This window comes from Leuciscus leuciscus, assembly GCF_965113295.1.
Source record: "Leuciscus leuciscus genome assembly, chromosome: 3".
NCBI classification, from domain to species: Eukaryota; Metazoa; Chordata; class Actinopteri; order Cypriniformes; family Leuciscidae; genus Leuciscus; species Leuciscus leuciscus.
In genome coordinates this window covers 6,331,125-6,352,965 of record NC_138727.1, presented here as the reverse complement: position 1 = coordinate 6,352,965, position 21,841 = coordinate 6,331,125, and the positions used below count along the sequence as shown (strand labels likewise).

The 21,841-nt window shown below is 36.2% G+C and overlaps 1 protein-coding gene across 2 annotated transcripts in view; it reads left to right on the top strand.

Moving 5' to 3' along the window:
• pard3ba (par-3 family cell polarity regulator beta a) overlaps positions 1-21,841 on the top strand; it is a 176,255-nt gene that overhangs the window by 12,389 nt on the left and 142,025 nt on the right. For both annotated transcript variants that reach the window (XM_082163761.1, XM_082163760.1), the window contains exon 2: positions 151-252. In XM_082163761.1, coding sequence (XP_082019887.1) covers positions 151-252 — 102 coding nt within the window. The remainder of the gene's footprint in view (positions 1-150; positions 253-21,841) is intronic.

Sequence of the window (21,841 nt, the reverse complement as noted above, 5' to 3'; positions counted from 1 at the left end):
AACATGACTTTTCAATCTGCTAATGTGTTTGTATATCCTTTGATTACAGAAATAGTTTTTAATAGTCCAAAACTTCCAAATTCATCTGATTAGCCTCTGGTATTGTTGTTGAACGGGGGACTTCACTGATGGACCTATTGTTTTCAACAGGATGGGGAATTCCTGGTACGGACGCACCATGTGGAGTACGAGGACGGGGGGATCCTGGACCCAGATGACATGCTAACAGACCTGGTGGAGGACAAAGACAAGGTAAGTCTACCGTGGTACCTATACACACAAACACTAGAGCTGGACTGAAGAGTTTTTACTTGCTATGAACATTATCTAGCATGTTTGTCAGGAAAATGTGCGGTAAACACGTTCAAATGTAGTTACGTTTGTCTGGAAGTGGCAAATCACTTTGCTTGTCTGTAGCAGTGGCTTGTGATGGACCCCTGAATTGAGGTTTAGTTCACTGAATTCAACTTTGTTAGACATGTTTAGACAGCTTCCAAGTTCAATCTTTAGTATTTCTAGCAGTTGTTTGGATATTTCTAATAATAATCTCCTTCTTTTCTCCGCATTAGTCGGTGTCGTGATGGTCACAGGCATAGGATGTGGCCAAAAGTGAGTGGGTTGTTTAGTCTGTAATTAGTTTGTCTATTTTTTTTACCAGTTTGACACATTCATGCAGGTTTGTGGACCAGCTATTAGCATTATTGGTGGGCGTTATTGCATTGACAGGGTAATCACCCAATCACAGCAACATGGAGGCTGTACCTTCTTTCGCGAAAAATAAGAGGTTTCCTCCTCCTGAGAGTGTAATCGACTTTATAGATCTCAAAGCTGCAGTTAACTACTGTATTCTCCTTGCAGTCAAGCAGTGGGAACTAGCACAGCAAGTTACTTCATTGTGCTAAACCGACGTTTAGCTCAGACTTGTTTAGCCGGCCCTCCCTGCCTTGAGCGGATTGGTGCACACGCCAATGACATCATCACTATGTCAGTTTAGAACCAGTTTGGCAACATTTACTTATTTTCTGTCCGTCTTTTTGTATAACAAACTGTGAAACAATATAAACGCTCAGCCCTGTCTGAATAATTTCAGCTTGTTGAATAACTACATCTGCCCAGCATAATATGAATGTTAATATTCACACCATTTGTGTGATAAATGTCCATTTTGCATAGCATAATCTCATAAATTGTAATAAATTCAGATGATAAGCGTGATAATAAGTCGCATAAATGGAACAAATGATAAAACCTTAGTCAGTTGGAGCTGAATAATTACTAATAAAATATTCATATGATATTCAGAGCAGCTTATAATGATTAAGTCACTTTCTTTCATTTGAATTTGGATCAGTTTATTAGGAATGTAATTGTTCTGGGGGAAGAAGTTAGTGGCAGAATGTTATTGGGGACATTGGAAAATTATATGATATTTCACTCTGAGCAGCTTTCTAATTTATTTGTTTTATTCATATAAACCCTGTGCTTTTGTTGTATTAAGTATAAAATAACAGCAGATGTTGACACGAGGACACATGAAAATTGAGCACACGTGCATATTATAGGTTGTATAGTCATTCATAATTTATGAAATTACATTAATGTTACTGTTGCCAGGGAGTTGCAATGCAGTTTCTAAGGTGTTGAGTATTGTGTGTGTGTGTGTGTGTGTGTGTGTGTATTTTAAGCATTTTGCTATGCACTTGTTAGGATGTTCTTGGTAGTTGCTAAGTGGTTGCTTTTGTAGTCTCTAGATGTCTCATGTAAACTAGTGGGACTTGTTTACCCATTTTATTGTCCACCTGGTGAAAATAAGTTGGATCACATACAGTAAGTAATAAACCAACTCTCCTTTTATGAGATGTCATTCATGTCTGTAGCACAGATGGTGCTGGCCGAACTGTGTGCTGAGTTTTAATACTTACGGCCAGATTTACTAAACAGGGCATTAGCATGAGAGCGCAATTCCAAAAAAGTTCTGCGCTTGATCTAGGGGTGGGCGGTATGACCAAAATTCTGTTTCACGGTATGACTAATTTTATTTCACGGTAACAATATATTTCACGATATAGTTATTTATATCTGTAGTTATTCTCGAAAAATCGACAAAAAGGGCTTTGTATAATAAATAAACCCAAATACTTTAGAAATGAAAAGTACTTCACTTTGTTTGAATTTATTTTCTTTTTCTTTTATTTGGTAAATTATTTATTTGGTAAACTATTTTTAATAGCTAAATATAGTAAACCAAACACTCAACTTTCAGATAAACTGCCCCCAACTGATTGATATTAAATACAACTCATAGGTGCAATTCGACTTTAAATAAAGTGTTGCTGAATAATTTTTCAATCTCATGTTATTGCTTTACTTCATCAATCAGTTTATAATATCTGAATATTTTATATTGAACTATTCTATTCATAATAACTTAGTTACTTCCTTTTAATTTGGTAGGATATTAGTAGATACTAGTTATGTTTAAATGTTTTCCCGGTACATTTTTGCCATGTCTGCTTTTAAAGGGCTTGTTTTGTTCTTTTTGTGATATCTGGCAACCTAAAGTTTTAATCAAGAGCGGTTCAGAAGTGTCAAGTTCATCAAGCTCATAAGTGACTAGGAGAACAGCAGTATGAAAACCGAACAGCAGCTACTGTTAGTGTTGACAAAGTAGTGTAAATTATACACAGCTTGTAACTGCGCCATTATTTTACATAGCTCGGTGAACACCGACACAGTGCGTGTGAGTTAACCACGCCCACTTATTTACATGTCGCGGTATACACGGAATGAAAAAATCTGTTATGGTAGACATTTTCTACCGCGGTAACAATATATACCGTCATACCGCCCAGCCCTAGCTTGATCTACTGACAAATTAAAAAAAACATATCCGGATACAGCCAGATCATTTCCATAATGAACAACATAATCTACCAAGAGCAGCGCAAATTAGCATCTGGTTTAAGACATGCTTTTTTCGGGCGGTAAATAATGGCGCAAACACAAGTAAATTGACTAGTGCAGACCTTAGTAAATCACCTTGTATGATTAATTTTGCATGGTTTGCATTGACGCAAGCTGTTAGTAAATCTGTAAATGCTTTAGTGTTATGGGTTTGTTCAAATTACTAACCCTAAGTTTGAGCAACAGCGAAAGTGATGCTTGCATTAGTGTTTTTGCTTCATCCTGTTTTCGTATAAAGAGCATTTTGATGCCTAAAATGGTTGTCTAAGCTGGAACAGAGCTGTTTTGGCTCCAATAAAGCAGATTATTGGCAAACTTTCTGGCGTGAGATTTAGGCTTAATAGGAAATGAGAAACTTTGTTCTCTTTAACTCGCTGCTATTGATTCCTGCACGATATTGCATTCTAAACGCATTTTTCTTTTTCTTCCTGAAAGTGTTTTCCTTCCATTTAGACTGAAAAACCATTCTTGCAAACTCATTTTTCACACTGACCGGGCCCATTATTGCCCATTATGCAGTCAAGCGGCTTTCGTCTCTGTTATAATAATCTTTATCATCCTTTGGAAACATTCCACCGAGACGAGGTCTCACCGTTAGTAGCGCATGCTAATCAACTTTAATGCAAAGCCAGTGCGAGGGAGTCACAGCATCTTCATTAGACCGTTCTTCACCTCCAACGGAGGTTGATTAGGGTGAAGTTGCCATGGCGATGGAATCAGATTACGGCCCCACCCCTGCTCTGATGCACATTAACCCCCAGCAGGAAATGATGGCGCTTGGCTTGACCCCCGGGCCCTGCCCATGAATATTCAGCGTGGGATGATGAATGACGTTAATGCGTAGAGTTGCTGTAGTCGGGCCCCCGGTGGACTCTGGGAGACGGAGAGGTCATGCTAGGAGGACTTGCCACACTGTTTCCTTTAGTCAATTAAACGATTAATCACTCTAGTTCTTCTCTTTTAAATGTATTACTCTGTTTTTGTGGCGGTATTATGAACTTGCACACATTTTGAGTTGATTATGATTAGGGTTGGGTATCGTTTGAATTTGAACGATTCCGATTCCGATTCCGATTCCTTGTTTCGATTCCGGTTCCTAACGATTCTCGATTCCGATTCTTTTAAGAGGCAGGGTCAAAAAATTTTAGATCAATTTTAATTCTATGAACTTTTTACTTTTTATGAAATTTACTATGAATTTCTCACAGGGCTGTTTTCAACTACAATATAAATATCAAATCTATTTTAAACAACTTTTTTATGACATTTTAAATGAGCTAGCTAACCAACGGTCTTTCTGAAGGAAATAGTCTGACCTTCTCCATCAATTGAAATATAAAAAAAATTGCATCACAATAAGTGTATTGTATTGTATGTGATTGTCACTAACATTTTAGTTACTAAACTGAATTTTATTAGGTTTAGTGACAACATGTTACAATGTTCACATGGTACAATTTCTGGTAAGCTACGCTTTTTTATTATTTCATTTCAATTCAATTCAGTTATTGTGATTTGATTTAATATTGACTCATTTGGATAAATATTAGGTACTCAAGATAGGCGTTAATTTTTCTCAAGAAAAAAACAACTCACCTAATGCTGTAAACATACAGAGAGCCCTATCAGCTGGCAGTATTATTTAAGGTTAAAAATAACTCAAATTAAATATAATGCGTTTTCTTTATTTATTATAATAACAACTTTATTTAAAGGTAGGGTAGGTAATCCTGTTCAGAAACACTTTTTTTTATACTGGGTGAAATGGTCCTTCCATCCTGATAGTAGTCAATACATTATGTGTTTAGAAAAAGGAATGAAAAAAATCAGACCTCTGTAGCAGCTGCAGGACAGTAAAAACTCTGACCAATCACTGCCATTCGGTGCGAATGTAAAGAACCAATCAGATGCCTTCATGTCTCGTGCCCGCCCCGAGCCCCACTGCGCGCGCTGCCCGGCGTGCACTCATCACATGTCACCGTTCCCGGAAATATTCAGCTCAAAGCACCTGCATATGCAGTCGGCGAAGGCAAACAAGGCAAAAACTACTTCCTCGGACTAGGGATGGCTCGATACCACAATTTTGGTTTCGGTACGATACCAGAACCTAATACCTCGGTATCGATACTAAATCGATACCACAGGTGACAAATAACCGGCCTCAAAATTTAAGTGAATTGAAACTATTTTATTAAAAAACACTGCTTGAAACTCTGCAGTACCGAATATGCAAACAAAAAGTATCAAAATGTAAAAAAAAACAAAAACAAAAAAACAAACAGTCAGGGAACATACAGTAGCCTAGGTTAAATTTTGATTTTGGAAAGAAAAGAAAAAACCTGAAATGATACAATTAAAATAGGTTAATATCTATAATAATAAATTAATATAGAATAATAATAGAATAATGAAATGACATGTTAACCATTAGCTGTCAACAGAGAATTATCAACATTTATAGCATTTATTCATCTTGGTTTGAGTACTGTTTGGGTTCATATTAGTTTAATGCATTGCATAAAGTAGGCTAATGTTAACATGCTAAACATGTATTAGTATATTTAAATAATAATTACTGATTGATCTAGATTAATACATGTTATAATACTGTTAGGTCAGGTTACCTAATGAATGTTGACAAATGTAGCTTAATTGTAAAGTGTTATTCTAACATTCATATTAGTAATATCCATATTACTACTATTACTCTTTCTCTCTCGGCTGATTCCTAGGGGTCGCCACACTAGCAATTTTACTAGCACTAATACTAAAATGAATATTACTAATCTCTTTATTCATTCAAATTCAATTAATATATGATTGTTTGAATGTGCAAAAATTATGAGACCTAAACTTCATTGGTTCTAGCGTGTCATGCAAGCACATTTGAGCTTTCGTGTTTACCGTATCATATTTAATTGATAAGCTCTTATCTTATGTATGTGCGCTGATCAGTGTTGTGAATAGAAGTCTAAATTAAATCAGTTGAATGATGCTCACCTGTCGATCTCTGAACTCTTTGAACAAGTCAGGATGAGCAAGTGACAAGTGCTTAGCCAGACTGTGTTGCCTCCCGTGGCTAATTTAAAGCAGCGTTTGTAGAGTGGTGCATTGAGGTCTGTTGCTTCACCTTTCTCATTACTTTTGTAAGCAAAGTAATGCTATATTTCACTCCTACTGCTCTCTTTATTTATTAATTTCGGGCGTGTAGAATCATAGACAGTATGTGTAGAATGAGCTTCATCTGTTTGATCCATCGTGTTCCTCCGTTGTCACGTTTGCCGGTTTTGCGTGACCCGCGTCAGTTTGGGTAGCGCACTGCCGCCTAGCGGTGAACTTCGAAACAGCAGCGCATCAAATACCGAATTGAGCAAAATTATGATATTGTACCGTTTGAAATATATATATACCGGTATTTTTGCAGTACCGGTATACCGCGCATCCCTACCTCGGACCCTGCCCGCGCTCTTGAACGACCTCCTCTGCTTCGCCCTCAACCCCGGACCTGTCCTCGAGCCGACGATGCGGTACTTGTCTCCGGACTCGGAGTGTACGTTAGTCTTCATTAGAGTCAACAATGTTTTCATCATGGAAACTCTTACATGCAAAACACCGTATATGTTATGAATCTTACACGAAATTCATCTTCATCACAGTGTAACTGATGGTAATGGAAAAACGTGTATCAATGCAACCTGTTTTTAGTTTTGCCTTATAAATATAGCTCGTTACCGAATGAAACTTTACCATTATCGATATGCTAGCTTGATAGTGAGTACTAAAAGAAATCTTATTTGTTTATATTCATAGTGATAAAGTTAGGTATTTTATTACATGTGATTCTGACATGATGTCACTGTATGTACTGCGCTCCTTCCTCTCCACTCGTCTCAGGTAATAAATGCGTCTTGTTCCAGCCTGAGCGTTTGGCGTCGCGCGTTCATGTGTTTTGGGGGCGTGGCTTTGGAAGGAGCTCAGAAGGGAGGGGGTGGAGTGAATGGAAATAATGAGCTGTGTTTATTGCATATTAAAAGGTCTACAGTCACTCGATTTTTAAATGTTCTTTTTCAGAGTACTTACATTTTAATTATGTATTGGTATATAAAGACAGTTTAAACAAATTTGGAATGTTTTTTTTTTTAGAAAAATGATTACCTACCCTACCTTTAATGATATAAGTAGGCTACAAATATAATAAATATGTAATATAGTACACATATTTAGCAAAATACTCTCTATAGCTCTTTTTTTCTTGCCAACTATGTGCTATAGCCTATATGTTCATTAAATGGCTTTCCTGAGGTAAATATGACATAATTGTTCTCCAGCTATGTTATTGACCTCTTCACGCTGATAAAAAACACTGATTGATCGATATTATATATGAGGAATATACAGCCTAGGCTACTGTATCTTTCAACAGTGTTCGTGTTTTTTTACTATTAGCTGCTAGTCGAGATGATCGGTTCACGTGCGCTAGGGATCTGTCACGTCACATTTACAAGCGCCAAAACGGTATTTATTGTTTGAATTTCGTAATAAAATTGACAGAATCTGAGAGCTGAGATTTTTTTTGTATATCATAAAGTAACTGCTCTGTCTAGTCTGTCGGTCTCCGTGTCCTCTTTGCTTCACGATTTTTATTGTGCGTGAGAAAATGGATGTGTGGTGTGAGAACGTGTGAGAAGTGTCAATTGCGTGTGTCTCACGGTAAATGCGTGAAAGTTGGCAGCTCGTATGTGTTTTCATGAATATATATTTTTTTTACGTTTGCCGGCATCGCGCGCAGTTTTCAAACGGACGAGCAGAGGACGAGAGAATATAGTTGCAACTTGCAAGATACCGAAGAATAAGAAAACATCATATGTACGTTTTTAAGGTTTAACGTCAGGGTTGTTTGCTCTGAATAAATTTTATGAGACGCTGTGTGAGTTAATAAGGCAACTCACACAGCGTCTCATAAAATGTGTCGGTTCGCAGTTTAGCATAACAATCAATATAAGCTTACACCTGTGCTAGTACACGCATTTACCATGCCGTGTGTACGTTACAAATGTTTAACTAAAGTGTCAGCGAGTTAACATTTGGCAGTTTGAAATCGATTATGTAGTTACTTCAGTTCAGAATAGGGCTAGAAATGACTTAGACAGCGGTTTTTTCTTCCGGTCGGCGGACTGTGAATCGAAACTAGGAATCGAAATTTAAACTTTTGAACGATTCCGGGAAAATCGCAAAGCTAGTCCCGGTTCCAATCGATACTCGATACCCAAGCCTAATTATGATGTTCTTTGGTGTCTCCTTGTGTGGGTAGAGGTCTGAATGTGATTGTTCATCCAAAATGATTTCCATTTACTTGCCTTCATGTTGGAGTAAATCGGATTGTGTATGATTTTCTTTTTCCAGTGGAATACAAAATGAGTTAACTAGCATAATCTCTGAACTTCAGTTTTTCATAAAAACTAAAAAAATCAAAAAAAAAATCACCATAGAAGTGGTCCATATGACTCGTGCACCACATTTCAAGTCTTCAGAAGTCTTAAGCCGCCTTTTCACAACTTCTGACAAGCGACAGACCGGAAGTCATTAATTTGCAATGGAGAGTAGTAAAATCTAAATATTTCTCTTTTCGACTAGTTCATTTAAGCCATTAGTTGACTAATCGCACGTTTATATTAATTTAATTATATGGAATATATGTTCTGTGCTCAATTGACGCATAAAGCTTGGCAAAAGTAAATATAATGAATGTGTCAGATGATGAAAGATCAGCTGCAAAGATGAAGTTGACGATGCTGACTCGCCATCTCCGCAGTAGTGGATTTTCTTTTAGAGAGAAATGCACCTTTCATACGGATTACATAATCAGAGACAATTCTTTTCTATTTGAAATGGTTTGTTTAAAAGTAGACATTTCAAGCTTTCTATAGATATATTTATCATGTCTGTTAGGCAAGTAGCATATACGCTGAGTTTCGGTTCATTTATGTGATGCGCTGCAGTTCAGGGAGACCGAGACGGCAGAAAGCGCATCCTGTTTGGTTTCTTTAGTTTACAAAAGCACAATGTTTTGTTGTTATTGTTTACACAAATTAAAGTAGACCCTTTACAGTTTCGAATGAGGTCTTTACTCTTATCTGTATGACCAAAAATTATTATTTTAAGTTGAAAAAAATACAAGTGAATGCTCCGCCGCCTCCATGTCATTAATATCACTCCACAACATCTAACTCGAGAACACGCATTAAGACAGTCCAGGGTGACTTTGTTTAACACCATGAATACATTACACTGTCTGTCTTTTGAAGCATTAGTTTTCTCATATTTCCACTTATCTGTGCGCTTTTGTTAACTCAATTTCTCTGCGTGAAAATTTTGGAAATTTATTTATGAACATCTGTTTAAAACATTATGGATTTTAAACAGTCGTGTCATTTCATTTCAATAAAATAAAAAAAAATTGGTGCTTAATTTGGTTTATATTTGCTCATTGCGCTGCAACCTCTTGTGGCCTTAGGATAAAATACATTACTTTATTCCTCTATAAATATGTATTTTAGAATTCAAATATAATTTGAATATTATTATTATTATTATTGAAGTGCCCCTATTATGCTATTTTAAAGTTTCCTAATGTTGTCCTGGAGTCTCCTACAACAAGTTTACATGCATCAAAGGTCAAAAAACTGTTTAATTTCCTCATAATATACATTTGCACATCATCACATTTTCAATAATTCTAAAACGACTCGTCAGATCTCTCTAAATACCTCCTTTCCGCGAGCTACTCTGCTCTGGTTGGCCAGAGAGCTCAGTCTGTTGTGATTGGTTTACAGCGTACAGTGTGCTCGTCGAAAACAAAAACGCCCATTGCCATAACAACATCAGGTCTGTGTGTCCTGAGGCTTCCTACACCGAAAACTAAACATAGTAATGAGCAATGACGTCGATTTTACCATATCAATCCGAGCGCGAGTCCGATGATGAAACACTGGAAGAACTAGTTATTGAACCCGAACCTCCATCACAATCTCAGTGATGCACTACTCAGTTTGAGGCACATTATGAGATGTTGCAACTGTAATTCCTCACCATCAGCATGAACAAGTGCATGTCCATCAACAAACCGATTATTTTACTTGTAAAAAGTATTTTTCTAATGTATTGCGGCGAACACGTGGAAACTGTATCAATAACAGTGCATGTATGCAATGTATACATTAGCCGAGCTCTAGTGTGAATGACTGATGTAACATAAACGTTGGTAAAACAAATCTTGCTCCATGCTTAATCTTTCCTCAAAGAAGTGAGAACGACAGACAATCTGCATTAATAGACACAGTTTTATGTAATGGTGGCCCACAAACTGATTAGCAGATGTATTTAAGTAAGACAGTGATAACGTGAGTTAGCCTGTTAGCAGGAGACCTACACAATATAAAACTCAAAACGAAGTATTTTTAACACCATCTTTCAAGAGCAAGCGGTTTGGGAATCCTGCATTGAACTCCGAGATCTGAGGAGCAGTCGTCAGTGAAATAAAGGGAACACAGCAACAGTTTAGGATTATACTGCTGTGATATCGTGGTAAAGATTAACTTTAACCACTGATTCTTCACATGCTCGTCCTTGGGCAGTAAAAAAACAAAAAACAAACTGGCTTTACCTTCACATTGTAGAGCACAGCGTCTTCTCGACATGATGCTGTCCAGTATCCATAGGAATCAGCTGCCGGTTTGAGGTTTAAGTTTTCCCATGCATTAAACTGCTGTCAGCCTCCAAAGACAAATGTTCAGAGTACAATATGTCAATAATACCTGATATCCTGAGATATTATCACACTGACCATAAAGGATTCCTCACCCACCTTCACGAGCTTATCGTCATGCGTTCAGCCCACTTATCTTTTTGCCTAATGCCCATAATCAGCCACTCCAGATGATGAATGGTGATTATGTGTGTATGTGTGTGTTTCTTTGAGCTTTACAGAGTCACAGATAATGACCTAAATCCCCCACTACACCCTATGATAACAGGGCACTTTACTTTCCCAAGATCCGCATTACCTGTACAGGCCTATCATTCACTTCCACTCACTGTCACTCACTGATGCATTATGGGTCTGTCCCTGTGTGCTAGTGCTGTCATAGAGGCCCATCAGTACGGGCAGGTTAACAGCCATTAGAGAGGAGAGTGTTATTCAGCACCTACTCAGGAAAAACTCCAAATGGAATCAGTACATGATTCCTATTGGAATTTCTATCCTAATTTGGGACCAATAATTTTTCATTCTCAGGATTCTCTAACATCTTACTTGATGAACTGAAATTTCTTCACAGAATTTTATTCTTTTATTTGATTAGTCATGTTCAATTCTTTGTAATGGAATAGTATTGGAATAACGGTATATTAGAATTATGTAAAATTAATGCACTTTTTTGGTGATCAGACATGGTTCATTTTAGTATGAATACAATTTTTTACTCTAGATGAGAATCTTATGGCAGTATTCATAGTTTTTATATACACTACCATTTAAAAGTTTGGGGTTGTTAAGATGTTTTTGTAATAAGTCTTTTGTGGTCAGCAAGGCTGCATTTATTTTATCATAAATACAGTAAAAACAGCAATATTGTGAAATAATATTACAATTTAAAATAACTTATTTTCTATTTTAATACATTTTAAAATGTAATTTATTCCTGTTATGCAAAGCTGAATTTTCAGCATCATTACTCCATGACCCTTCAGAAATCATTCTAATATGCTTATTTTCTGCTCAAGAAACATTTCTGATTATTATCTTCTGTTTTGATTTATGGCATGCTGGTCAGTCTTATTGCCTCTTCTTAATCAAACTAAACAACCTGTTGCTCTTTTAGCCTTTGGGCCCTATCTCACATCTGGCGCAATGCAGCGCCAAGCGCGTGTTTTTTGCTAGTTTCTGTCATGATTCTGCCATCTTGTTCTTGGTTTTCTCTCGTCTTGCGGCAGAATCATGACAGGCCCTTGTTTTCATGTGCAGCACATGGCCATTTGTTTGGCCATGTGCTTGCGTTGTCTCGTCATGTAACCCCGCCCCCTTGTTACCCTTGGTTAGTCATTATTGTTTCATCTGTGTCACCTGCTGTCTTCATTAGTTTCTCCCTATTTAATCCCCTTGTGTTTGCTGTCCTGTGTCGGTTCATTGTTAAACCTGCTATGGTGTTACATGTTATCTGCTATCCTTCATTGTGAGACTTTGCTCATTCCTGTGAGTACCCTGTCAAGAGTGTCATCAAGAGAAAGTTCTGTTTCTGTATTCGTTATTTGTTTGTAGTCAAGTTATGTCAAGTCACAGTCTAGATTAGTCACTCGTTGTCCTGTCTAGTCTTGTTTTGCCTCCTCGTGGGCTTTGTTTTCCCTTTTATTTGTATATAATAAACCTTGTGTGTCCTGCAAACTGTCTGCGATTGGGTTCATCCTTCAACCTCATAACAGTTTCAGCCCGACGCAGTTATCATTTTCACGTCCTGCGCCACGTTGTTTAAATAGCAAATGCATTTGCGCCCATTTGTGCACCCATGGGCGAGCTGCTCTGAAAACGAGTGTGTGTTCTGGCGCGTTGCTATTTTGAGGCAACAGAAATAAACTGCGCCATTGACCAACTGAAACCTGGTCTAAAGTCAATGGCGCAATATATATATATATATATATTTTTGTTATTTAAAGAGCGCGTTAGTAATGTGCGCCTATAGGCGGGTCCACAACGCGTGTACACTCTGCTTATTAAGCGCACAGCAGCACACAAACATGCCAAATATTTAAAATAAAAGGATTACAATGTAAAAGATTATTATTGTGTACATAAAGATACGGTGGAATCCGGCTTGTCCCGTAGATGGTCTTTGCGCTCTGGAGACGCGTTCGGTCTTTCCACTATCAAATTCCATCATGTAAATGGCAAATCTACCATGGCACGAGTGCAACTGGCATTTAAAGGGAATGGGAGATGAGACTCTGATTGGTTTAACGCATTTAAATCCCATAATAATAATAATAATAATAATAATAATACATTTGATTTATAACGCACTTTACATCAATTCAATGACCTCAAAGTGCTACAATGCAAAACAGAGTAAAAACAGAAACATTAAAATAACACTTTTAGCCATAAAAGGCTTTTCTAAAAAGATGGGTTTTAAGGCCTTTTTTTAAAAGAGTCCACAGTCTGAGGGGCCCTTAGATGGACAGGGAGAGCATTACACACACTGGGTGCAACTGAACAGAAGGCGCGGTCACCCATAGTTCGAAGCCTTGTCCTTGCGTGAAGAGGAAAGGGGGGTGATGAGTTGTTTGAGGTATAAGGGGGCAGTGCCATGGAGGCACTGGTGGGACAGAAGGGAAACTTTGAATTCAATCCTGTACTGGACAGGAAGCCAATGGAGCGATTTGAGGATGGGTGTGATGTGGTGGTACTTCCGCACGCCCATCAGGATCCTAGCAGCACAGTTCTGAATGTACTCCAACTGCTGGATGTTCTTGCTTGGGATCCCGATGAGGAGCGCATTGCAGTAGTCCAGCCTGGAGGAGACAAAGGCGTGGACAAGTTTTTCAGCATCGGGGAAAGTGAGTATGGGGCGGAGTTTTGCAATGTTCTTGAGGTGAAAGAAGGAGGTTTTATAAAGATGTTTAGTGTGGGCCTCAAAACACACCCATTACTCATTAAGCCGACCATTTTTCCCGTCGTTAAACTAGCAAAAGTGAATTCAGACACGGCCTAAGTGAACTTGTGCCCTGCGCTTTAGACCATGCGCTTAGATCGTTAAAATAGGGCCTTTTAAGTTCTACAGTCATATAGTGTATTTATCATGCATTTTTACAAACAAACAAACAAACAAGCAAACAAAAAGCTCCCCTAATACTCAATATCTTATTAACAGTTTATCTGTGATGGGAAAACAATGAAATTCGCTATTGAAAAGTAAAGAATGAGCGTGCAAGAGATAAAAGTCAGTTTTGTCAGATGTCTGTTTGTATAATTTTAATGAACTTCAATGATAATTCAGATCCTTCTGTTTTAACGCCTGTAAATTGTGCAATTTATCAGCTCTTGATTCCTTGCATATACTTCTGATGAATTTATAAATATTTTTTCCCCCCCTATTTTAGTTTTTTTCTTTTTTTTTCTTCTCTAACTCACGGTCATCCTTGTGATGTTTTGGACCTTGTAAATAGGCCTTATGAATTTGCCATGCTAATTAGCACATATTTCAAAAGCTAATTCAGAATAAACGACTTCTGAGTAATTGGCGTTATTGTAGACTGCAAATTAATATGCAGATTGTGCTGCGTCTCTGGGCCACAAACATTTAAAATATATAGCGGGCCAGCATGAATGCTAAGTCAATAGTTAGCATCAGTGGCATCCAGCTAATTTTGAAATGCATTTGTCTTTTTTTTTCATTTCACGTCTGGCGTCATTGAGAGAACGATCATGCTTGCTGAATAGAGCCTGATTGCTCAAGCTGAACGTTTAACTACTGCGGTTTTCTCAATTTGCCGGCGTAGTTAAGCACTATTCAGCTAATATGAGCCGCGGGTTCATTCGATTACATTTCAAATGCAGAAGGATGATTCTAATAAAAAAATCTCATAATACATGAAGAATTTGATTGATTAAGGCTATTCAGAAACTGGGGAAATAGCTGTGGGAACTCATTTTCACTGATGAACAAAACACAGCCATGATTTCGTGCCCCGATTTGATGCCGCAAACTCGCAGTTTCAGCTACATGAAGCAGGAGTGAGAAGAATTACTTACACTGATATTCTCTGAAAATATATTCTTGTGAGTTGGTCAATGATCTGATATATGTGACCCTGGACCACAAAACCAGTCACATGGGTCAATTTTTTTAAATTGAGATTTATATATCATCTGAAAGCTGAATAAATAAGCTTTCCATTGATGTATGGTTTATTAGGATATGACAATATTTGAAAATCTGGAATGTGAGGGTGTAAAAAAATCAAAACATTGAGAAAATCGCCTTTGAAGTTGTCCATTTATGTTGCCGATTGTGCAGCATTCACTCACAAAAATATATATTTTTATATATTTATGGTAGGAAATGTACAAAATATCTTCATGGAACAAGATCTTTACTTAATATCCTAATGATTTTTGGCATAAAAGAAAAATCTATAATTTTGACCCATATAATGTATTGTTAGCTATTGCCACTAATATACCCGTGCGACATTATGACTGGTTTTGTGATCCAGGGTCACACTTTTTTTTTTTTTTTTTTTAGCTTTTTTGGCCTTACTTTTTAAAGTTATAATTTAATGTCTTTTGTAATTTGTTTATTATTTTTTTTAATGCTTAGATGTATCTTTTTGTTCCTATTCTGCATTCGCATCTTGTTTTTTCTTTTCTTTTTTCTGATATGTTTCTATAGAGTGCTGCAGTGATGATGTGTTTTTGTAGGCCAAACCAGAAGTGAACAAAAAACCCAGTAGGATTTTCCCCATTGGCTTTGTGTTATTGCAAAAATAAGCTGTGTGACTATCAAAAGTTTATGATTCTTACATGTTTTATTTATCATGCTCACTAATCTTCACAGATGGACGCCACTTTTATGAATTTTGAAGCCTAAATGCAATCGTCAGAAGTCTAAATGTTGGATATAAACTGACTACTCCACGGTCACATGACTTCAACTTTATTCATTATAATTTTTTTTTTAAAGTTCGAGTTATAATAGTTTGCAAGAGCGTGATTATAAACACAATTGCTAAGCAGTGAGTTTCCCATGACACTAAATATTAATATTCATTGTAGTTGTGATGGGTGGGCTGATGCTGTCACTTTGCATTTCTAAGAGCATGAGCTGCTTTTAGTTTTGGCTTCTAATATTAGCAGAAGAAAGGAATCCAGCAGTATGATGCAGGTTGGATCTCATTGGGTAACCATGTATTATGCATTCTCATTTCCATGTGTTTTGCTCTAACCCAGTCTAGGAAATCAATGCCGAGAAGAGGATAATGTTTCTCAACTCTGAGAACAAAAGCTTTGATCAGAGAACTCTGTCCTTTGCCAGTAGTTTAGTTTTGAACACACTGAGAAAAGAAGCACACTGTAATGAACTTCTCTATTTAATCAGATCTTTAGCAACAAACATGAAACGTGCGTCATTTAGAGACTGACCTCTTTCAAAGTACAAATGAACACTCATTCAGTCATTCATTGTTGGGGCTTGAGAACTAGATATTTTGATATCGATATTTTGTTAATTGTATTTATTCTAATTTGCTTGATCATTTGCAACTTGTGTATTGCTATTATATAGCGTTTTTATACAAATAGTACTGTGCAAGACAAGTATATTCATTGATGGTATCAACTGCTAATGCCATTATGCTGTTTGATGATCTTAGGGATGCACGATAAGCACTATATGGTTATTGTTTAACAATATATTGGTACAGATTCGAATATTTAGTTGTTTCTGTTTGTTTTAAAGTTTAGATCTCATATTATAGTAAACAGGATTCCCACAAGTCCTTGAAATCCTTGAAAGTTTGTGAATCAAAAAAAAAAAAAAAATTCAAGGCCCTGGAAAGTTTTTAAAATAAAGATACAGGTCCTTGAAAGTGCTTGAATTTATTTTATGCAATAAGTTTTCTGGAAAAAATTCCATATAATTCCCTCCGGTCCGCTAATGTGTTATTTCGCCAACACTTCGTGGCCTATGCACACTAGCTTGTATGATTTACGTTAGTTACGCGCATTTACGCGTTATGTTAAGTGTTTCCCGCGTGGGGTACTTTGTGTTGAATGTTTCCATGACGTTCACACACTCACAAAACTACTATGATGGTACCTCAGCGTTTGTTGTTGGACACAACAAATGTGTCCCCACATTAAGTCCTTGAATTTGAGGGTATTGGACCTGGAAAGTCCTTGAAAGGTCCTTGAATTTGAAGTTAACCAAGGTGTGGGAACACTGAGTAAAGCTATTTTATTTTATTTTATTTTATTTTATTTTATTTTATTTTATTTTATTTTATTTTATTTTATTTTATTTTATTTTATTTTATTTTATTTTATTTTATTTTATTTTATTTTATTTTATTTTATTTTATTTTATTTTATTTTATTTTATTTTGTTTTGTTTTGTTTTGTTTTGTTTTGTTTTGTTTATCATTTTTATAATCTCTCTGTTGACATTGCCAGTAGAGAGTGAAGTACATCTGGTATTTTTTTTAAAATTTTATTACAATAAATATTGTGTGAAATAATTAATTACATTTTAGCAGTTTTTTTTTTGTTTTGTAAATGATATTTGCCATCATTAAATTACATAATCATCATTTACATATCAGCTACTAGGCCTATGTTTATTTCGGTATCAGTTTTTAAAAGCAGGGTTTTACTGCATTAAAAATATTTGGGCGGCCGCAAAATTAATCTTTGTATCACCAAAGATTGACTTGATCCTTTAATGTGATGATATCTGCCGTTCTGCAGTTCTGGTACTTGCCCATATAGCTTTTAAAAACGCTCCCGTGAGTTTTTGTGTTTACGCTCTGTGAAGAGTGTCAAAGGTTTCTATTTACAACGTGTTTTTGCAGTCTTGAGCTTTGTAGCCAATCACAGATACAGTGCTTAGCATACGTGAACGCACCCATGCTAAAGTTGACTAAAAAGAGGAATAAAAAATAATCTTTTGGAAATTGATCTTAATGCCTTAATTAAAAAAATGAGGAAAACCTTTGAGGAATGAATAATGTATCGTAAATAAATAAATGTTCTTTTTAATTTTATTAATTTAATTTTATCTGTGAGATTGGCATGGGGTACTTTCCATAATAACATCATCTCTCAATGCAAACCAGCTATTAGGCTAACTGACTTATGCACCCTGTATTTCAAGGAAGAACATTTATTTATTTACGATACATTATTCATTCACAAAGAAAATTGGTGTCCTCAAAGGTTGGAGTTTTCCTCATTTTTTTTAATTAAGGCATTAAGATCAATTTCCAAAAGATGATTTTTTTTATTCCTCTTTTTAGTCAACTTTAGCATGGGTGTGTTCACTTATGCTAAGCACTGTATCTATCCGTTGAGTGCGTGAACACAATGGCCGGACAGATGTTTAAGTTAGTCAGAATCCGCTCAACAATGCTCAGAGTTTTTGTTCAGTGTTAGTCCTGCATGCTCGCAAATCCTTTCATTATAACCAACTAAATATAAACGCAATGTCAATTAGAGATTCTTTGCACAACTTCATGATTCTAACAGGACAAGAGTGCAGCTTTGTACCTCACGTTGTAATTGACAGCTTCAGTTATTATAATGGAAGAAATTTTTGCTCTCTTTATATAATATATATTTTCATGCTGCTAACTAACTACACATTACACAATTTCTGGATTGATAAGTGGCCTTGGAGTGTATAGTGTAATTGCAAAATAATAGACCTGCCACTTTTTCTTTGTAATGTGAAATGTTACTTTGTTGTTCATTTTATTACTAACTTTTCAGATTCACTGTGACTTTTTACATATAAATTTACAGATTTTGTTTTAAAAATGTAAAAGTTCTAAGCACTTTGTTTTATGATCTGTCCTTAAAGTGATTTATTTATTTATTTATAATTTCATGAATAAATAGGATATTTCAATATTACAAACAATTTCTTTGCATTTATTTAGGATTTATTGTCAGTACTGCGCTCACAGGTCACATGGGTAGGGTACTTCGTTCTGTGTGTGGATGACCATGTTCATCCGTCATTTTTGACCCTGGAAAAACCCTGAAAAGTCAACCATGAGTGTTAATGTTATGGTAGTGGATTTTTCCTTGACACATTTTTATAGTAATATCATGGTATTTATTTATTTATTTTTTTCTGAGGGTTTCAGTGGATTATTCCCGTCATCTTTCTAGACTGTCTTATCGGTTATACATATGAATAAAAAAATAAAAAAAATGAACGGGGACTTCCTCTGCTCATTTATGATTCCACAACTTTCCACATTTGAAACAGTGAAAGTGTCGGTCAGACTTTGTTTTTCAAGTCTCAAGTCTCTTTGTTTCTCAAGACTTTGCTGATGAGAACAGCGTGTTTAACAGCCATTCTGTGTGTTGAAGATTTCTTTCTTTCAGGTGGTCTGATGGCTTTATATAGTGACCAAACCATCGGTGTGAAGCTCCTTGCACGCTGAGTCTGAAATTTTCACATGCGTTTTTTCGTATTTGTGATTCAGTGGCTGTGAAATGCTTGCTACGGATGGGAAAAACGCAGAAAATCGAACCTGATCCGATTTTTTTTAATGACGGAGGCAGTGTGCAAGCGTGATTGACATAACGTGAGGTCGTATAATTTTTTTTATTAATTAATTCAATTAAATTTTTAATTTAATTAATTTCGGATGCGAATTTCTAGGGATGGGACGATTACCCGTTTCACTATAAACCACGATAAAATGTAATGGCGGTTAGTATTATCGTTTAAAATTTAATTGTCATTAAAACCGTATTTGATTATCGCGATTTTAATAACTCACTGTAAATCCTGTCCAGCCAGCAACAGTCTGACGCTGGCGCAGCGCGCAATGTTTTTTTTTTTTTTATTCGAGAAGGAATGGCGGAAGGCAGTGACCGTGTTCGGGAGATTTTCAGCCTTTTAAGAGGATCAAATCTGAGGTGTGGTCATATTTTGGCTTTTACAAAAGTCCTGAGTGAAACTTAATCGAGGATGGTCACTACAATAGGGGGGGAAACACTTCAAATCTGCCGAGTCGTCTTGTGTGACCATCACCCACTGTTTATATTATAGCGAACGCAAGGCAAGTTAACTTTGACCTCAAAAACCCCAAAACTAACTTACGTCTGGGAAATAATTGGGCACAAAATGTTGTTTTGAGTTGAAATATTTTATCTCACTCACTTGAAATAAACATGAAGCTTCCGCGAATAAAAGTTCGCAGCAAGTGGCTTTGAGCCAAAAGACAAACGATCAAGTTTAAGGGGGTAATAATGTATATCATTGTATACTTATTACACCGTTTTTTATTTTTTTACCACATAATTACGGGGACATATTGAATTGAGATTAATGTTTTAAAACTTACCTGTTTATAAATCCATTTTGGACAGCGTACAAAACAATCGTCCAAAAACGGAGACACAAAATGGCAAACTGTATTTGAATGAAACGAGGATGAAATGGATGGAGATTTGTGGTGTTGTCATTTGTGACATTAGTGTGGTATTTAAAAACATATATATTTTAAGCACCAGTGCTTTAATTAATGTGCTGACATTACGCTTTAGTTTCCTTTCTAAACTGTTAAATCCATATTCCAGGGTGCCAGCGGAGCTCCACGGCGTCTTCATTAAGGCCTCACACACTCAGAAACACTTGACTGACAGCTTGAGAGAACGTTTCTCAAATCTCAGCTCATCCTCTTCACTGATAATTTGCTAACTCTTCACATAAGTGAGAAGTCACACATATCAGCGCTCCTCGTGCACCCCTTCAGAAGAGGTTAGCAAGCCAACCACGGCGAACACAACTAATAAAACACATTGTGCAAAACGCTCGACTGCAATTAAAAAATCGTAAACCCGCACCTGGGTCCCTGCCCCGTCGACCAATCAGCAGTCATCACACCCTTCATTATTATTATTATCAATTTCCACAGGCGTTCGCTACTAATTAATTGTCTTAACGAATGGGCCTTTCTTGATGAGATAGTAATGAGTCTCAATAGCCCTCTTGAAACAGACGTGGTTTGTCTGGGCTGGATACACACGCTTATCAGATACATGCTGTCACCTCCTATTTCTCGGAGAACGTCTCAAAGCGTTGATGGATTGTAATTGTTTGTCTCTCATGGTTTAGCATAAAGTAATGGCTTTTATTAGAGATGCATATATTGCACTGGAACAAGGCTTCTTTTTGAGCTAGGCCACTTAATTTTTTTTATTATGCAAATCGCTTATGTATGTTCTTCTGAAAGGTGTATACTCACGTTTCTAAAGTTTAAGGCATCAGCCTGCCCAAAAGACCACATTTACAAGAATGCATCATGTGATCAGATTTCATTAGAACTTTTCTAGATGAGAATTTTGTTTCACTTATTACATGCAGATGACATGTATACCAAAAAAGTTTCTGTGGACAGTTAAAAGTCCACTTGTTCCTTGTAACCCATTTTACTACATTTCTGTGTGAAACAAGATATATAAGAAAACTATATGGTGGGACTTTTTTTTTTTTTTAAAGAGTTTTAGGATTTAAGAATTATCTCTAAATGATAGGTGGCTTTATCTATATATTTTAACTTTCATATTTCTGTATATCGTGTCTATCCATCTGTCCATCTGTCAAAAGTTTCGGGTGAATACATTTTGAGAGACATTAATACTTTTATTAAGCAAATTAACTTGACCAAAAGTGACGGTAGCCTCTATTTCAATTTTCAAATAAATACCTTTCTTTTTAACCTTTAACCTTTTAAAGAATCCTGTAATAAAAAAATAATAATCCCACACAAAAATTAAGCGGCACTGTTTTCGACATTGATAATAATCAGAAATGTTTCTTGAGCAGCAAATCTGCATATTAGAATGATTTCTGAAGGATCATGTGACACTGAAGACTGGAGTAATGATGCTGAAAATTCAGCTTTACATCACAGGAATAAATTACATTTTATAATATATTAAAAAAGAAAACACTTATTTTACATTGTAATAATATTCCACTATATTAAAGTAATTTTGATCAAATAAATGCCGCTTTGGTGAGCTTAATACTTAAATATCTATCTATATCTATAGGAAACACTGGACGGACATACAGATAGATATAGAAAT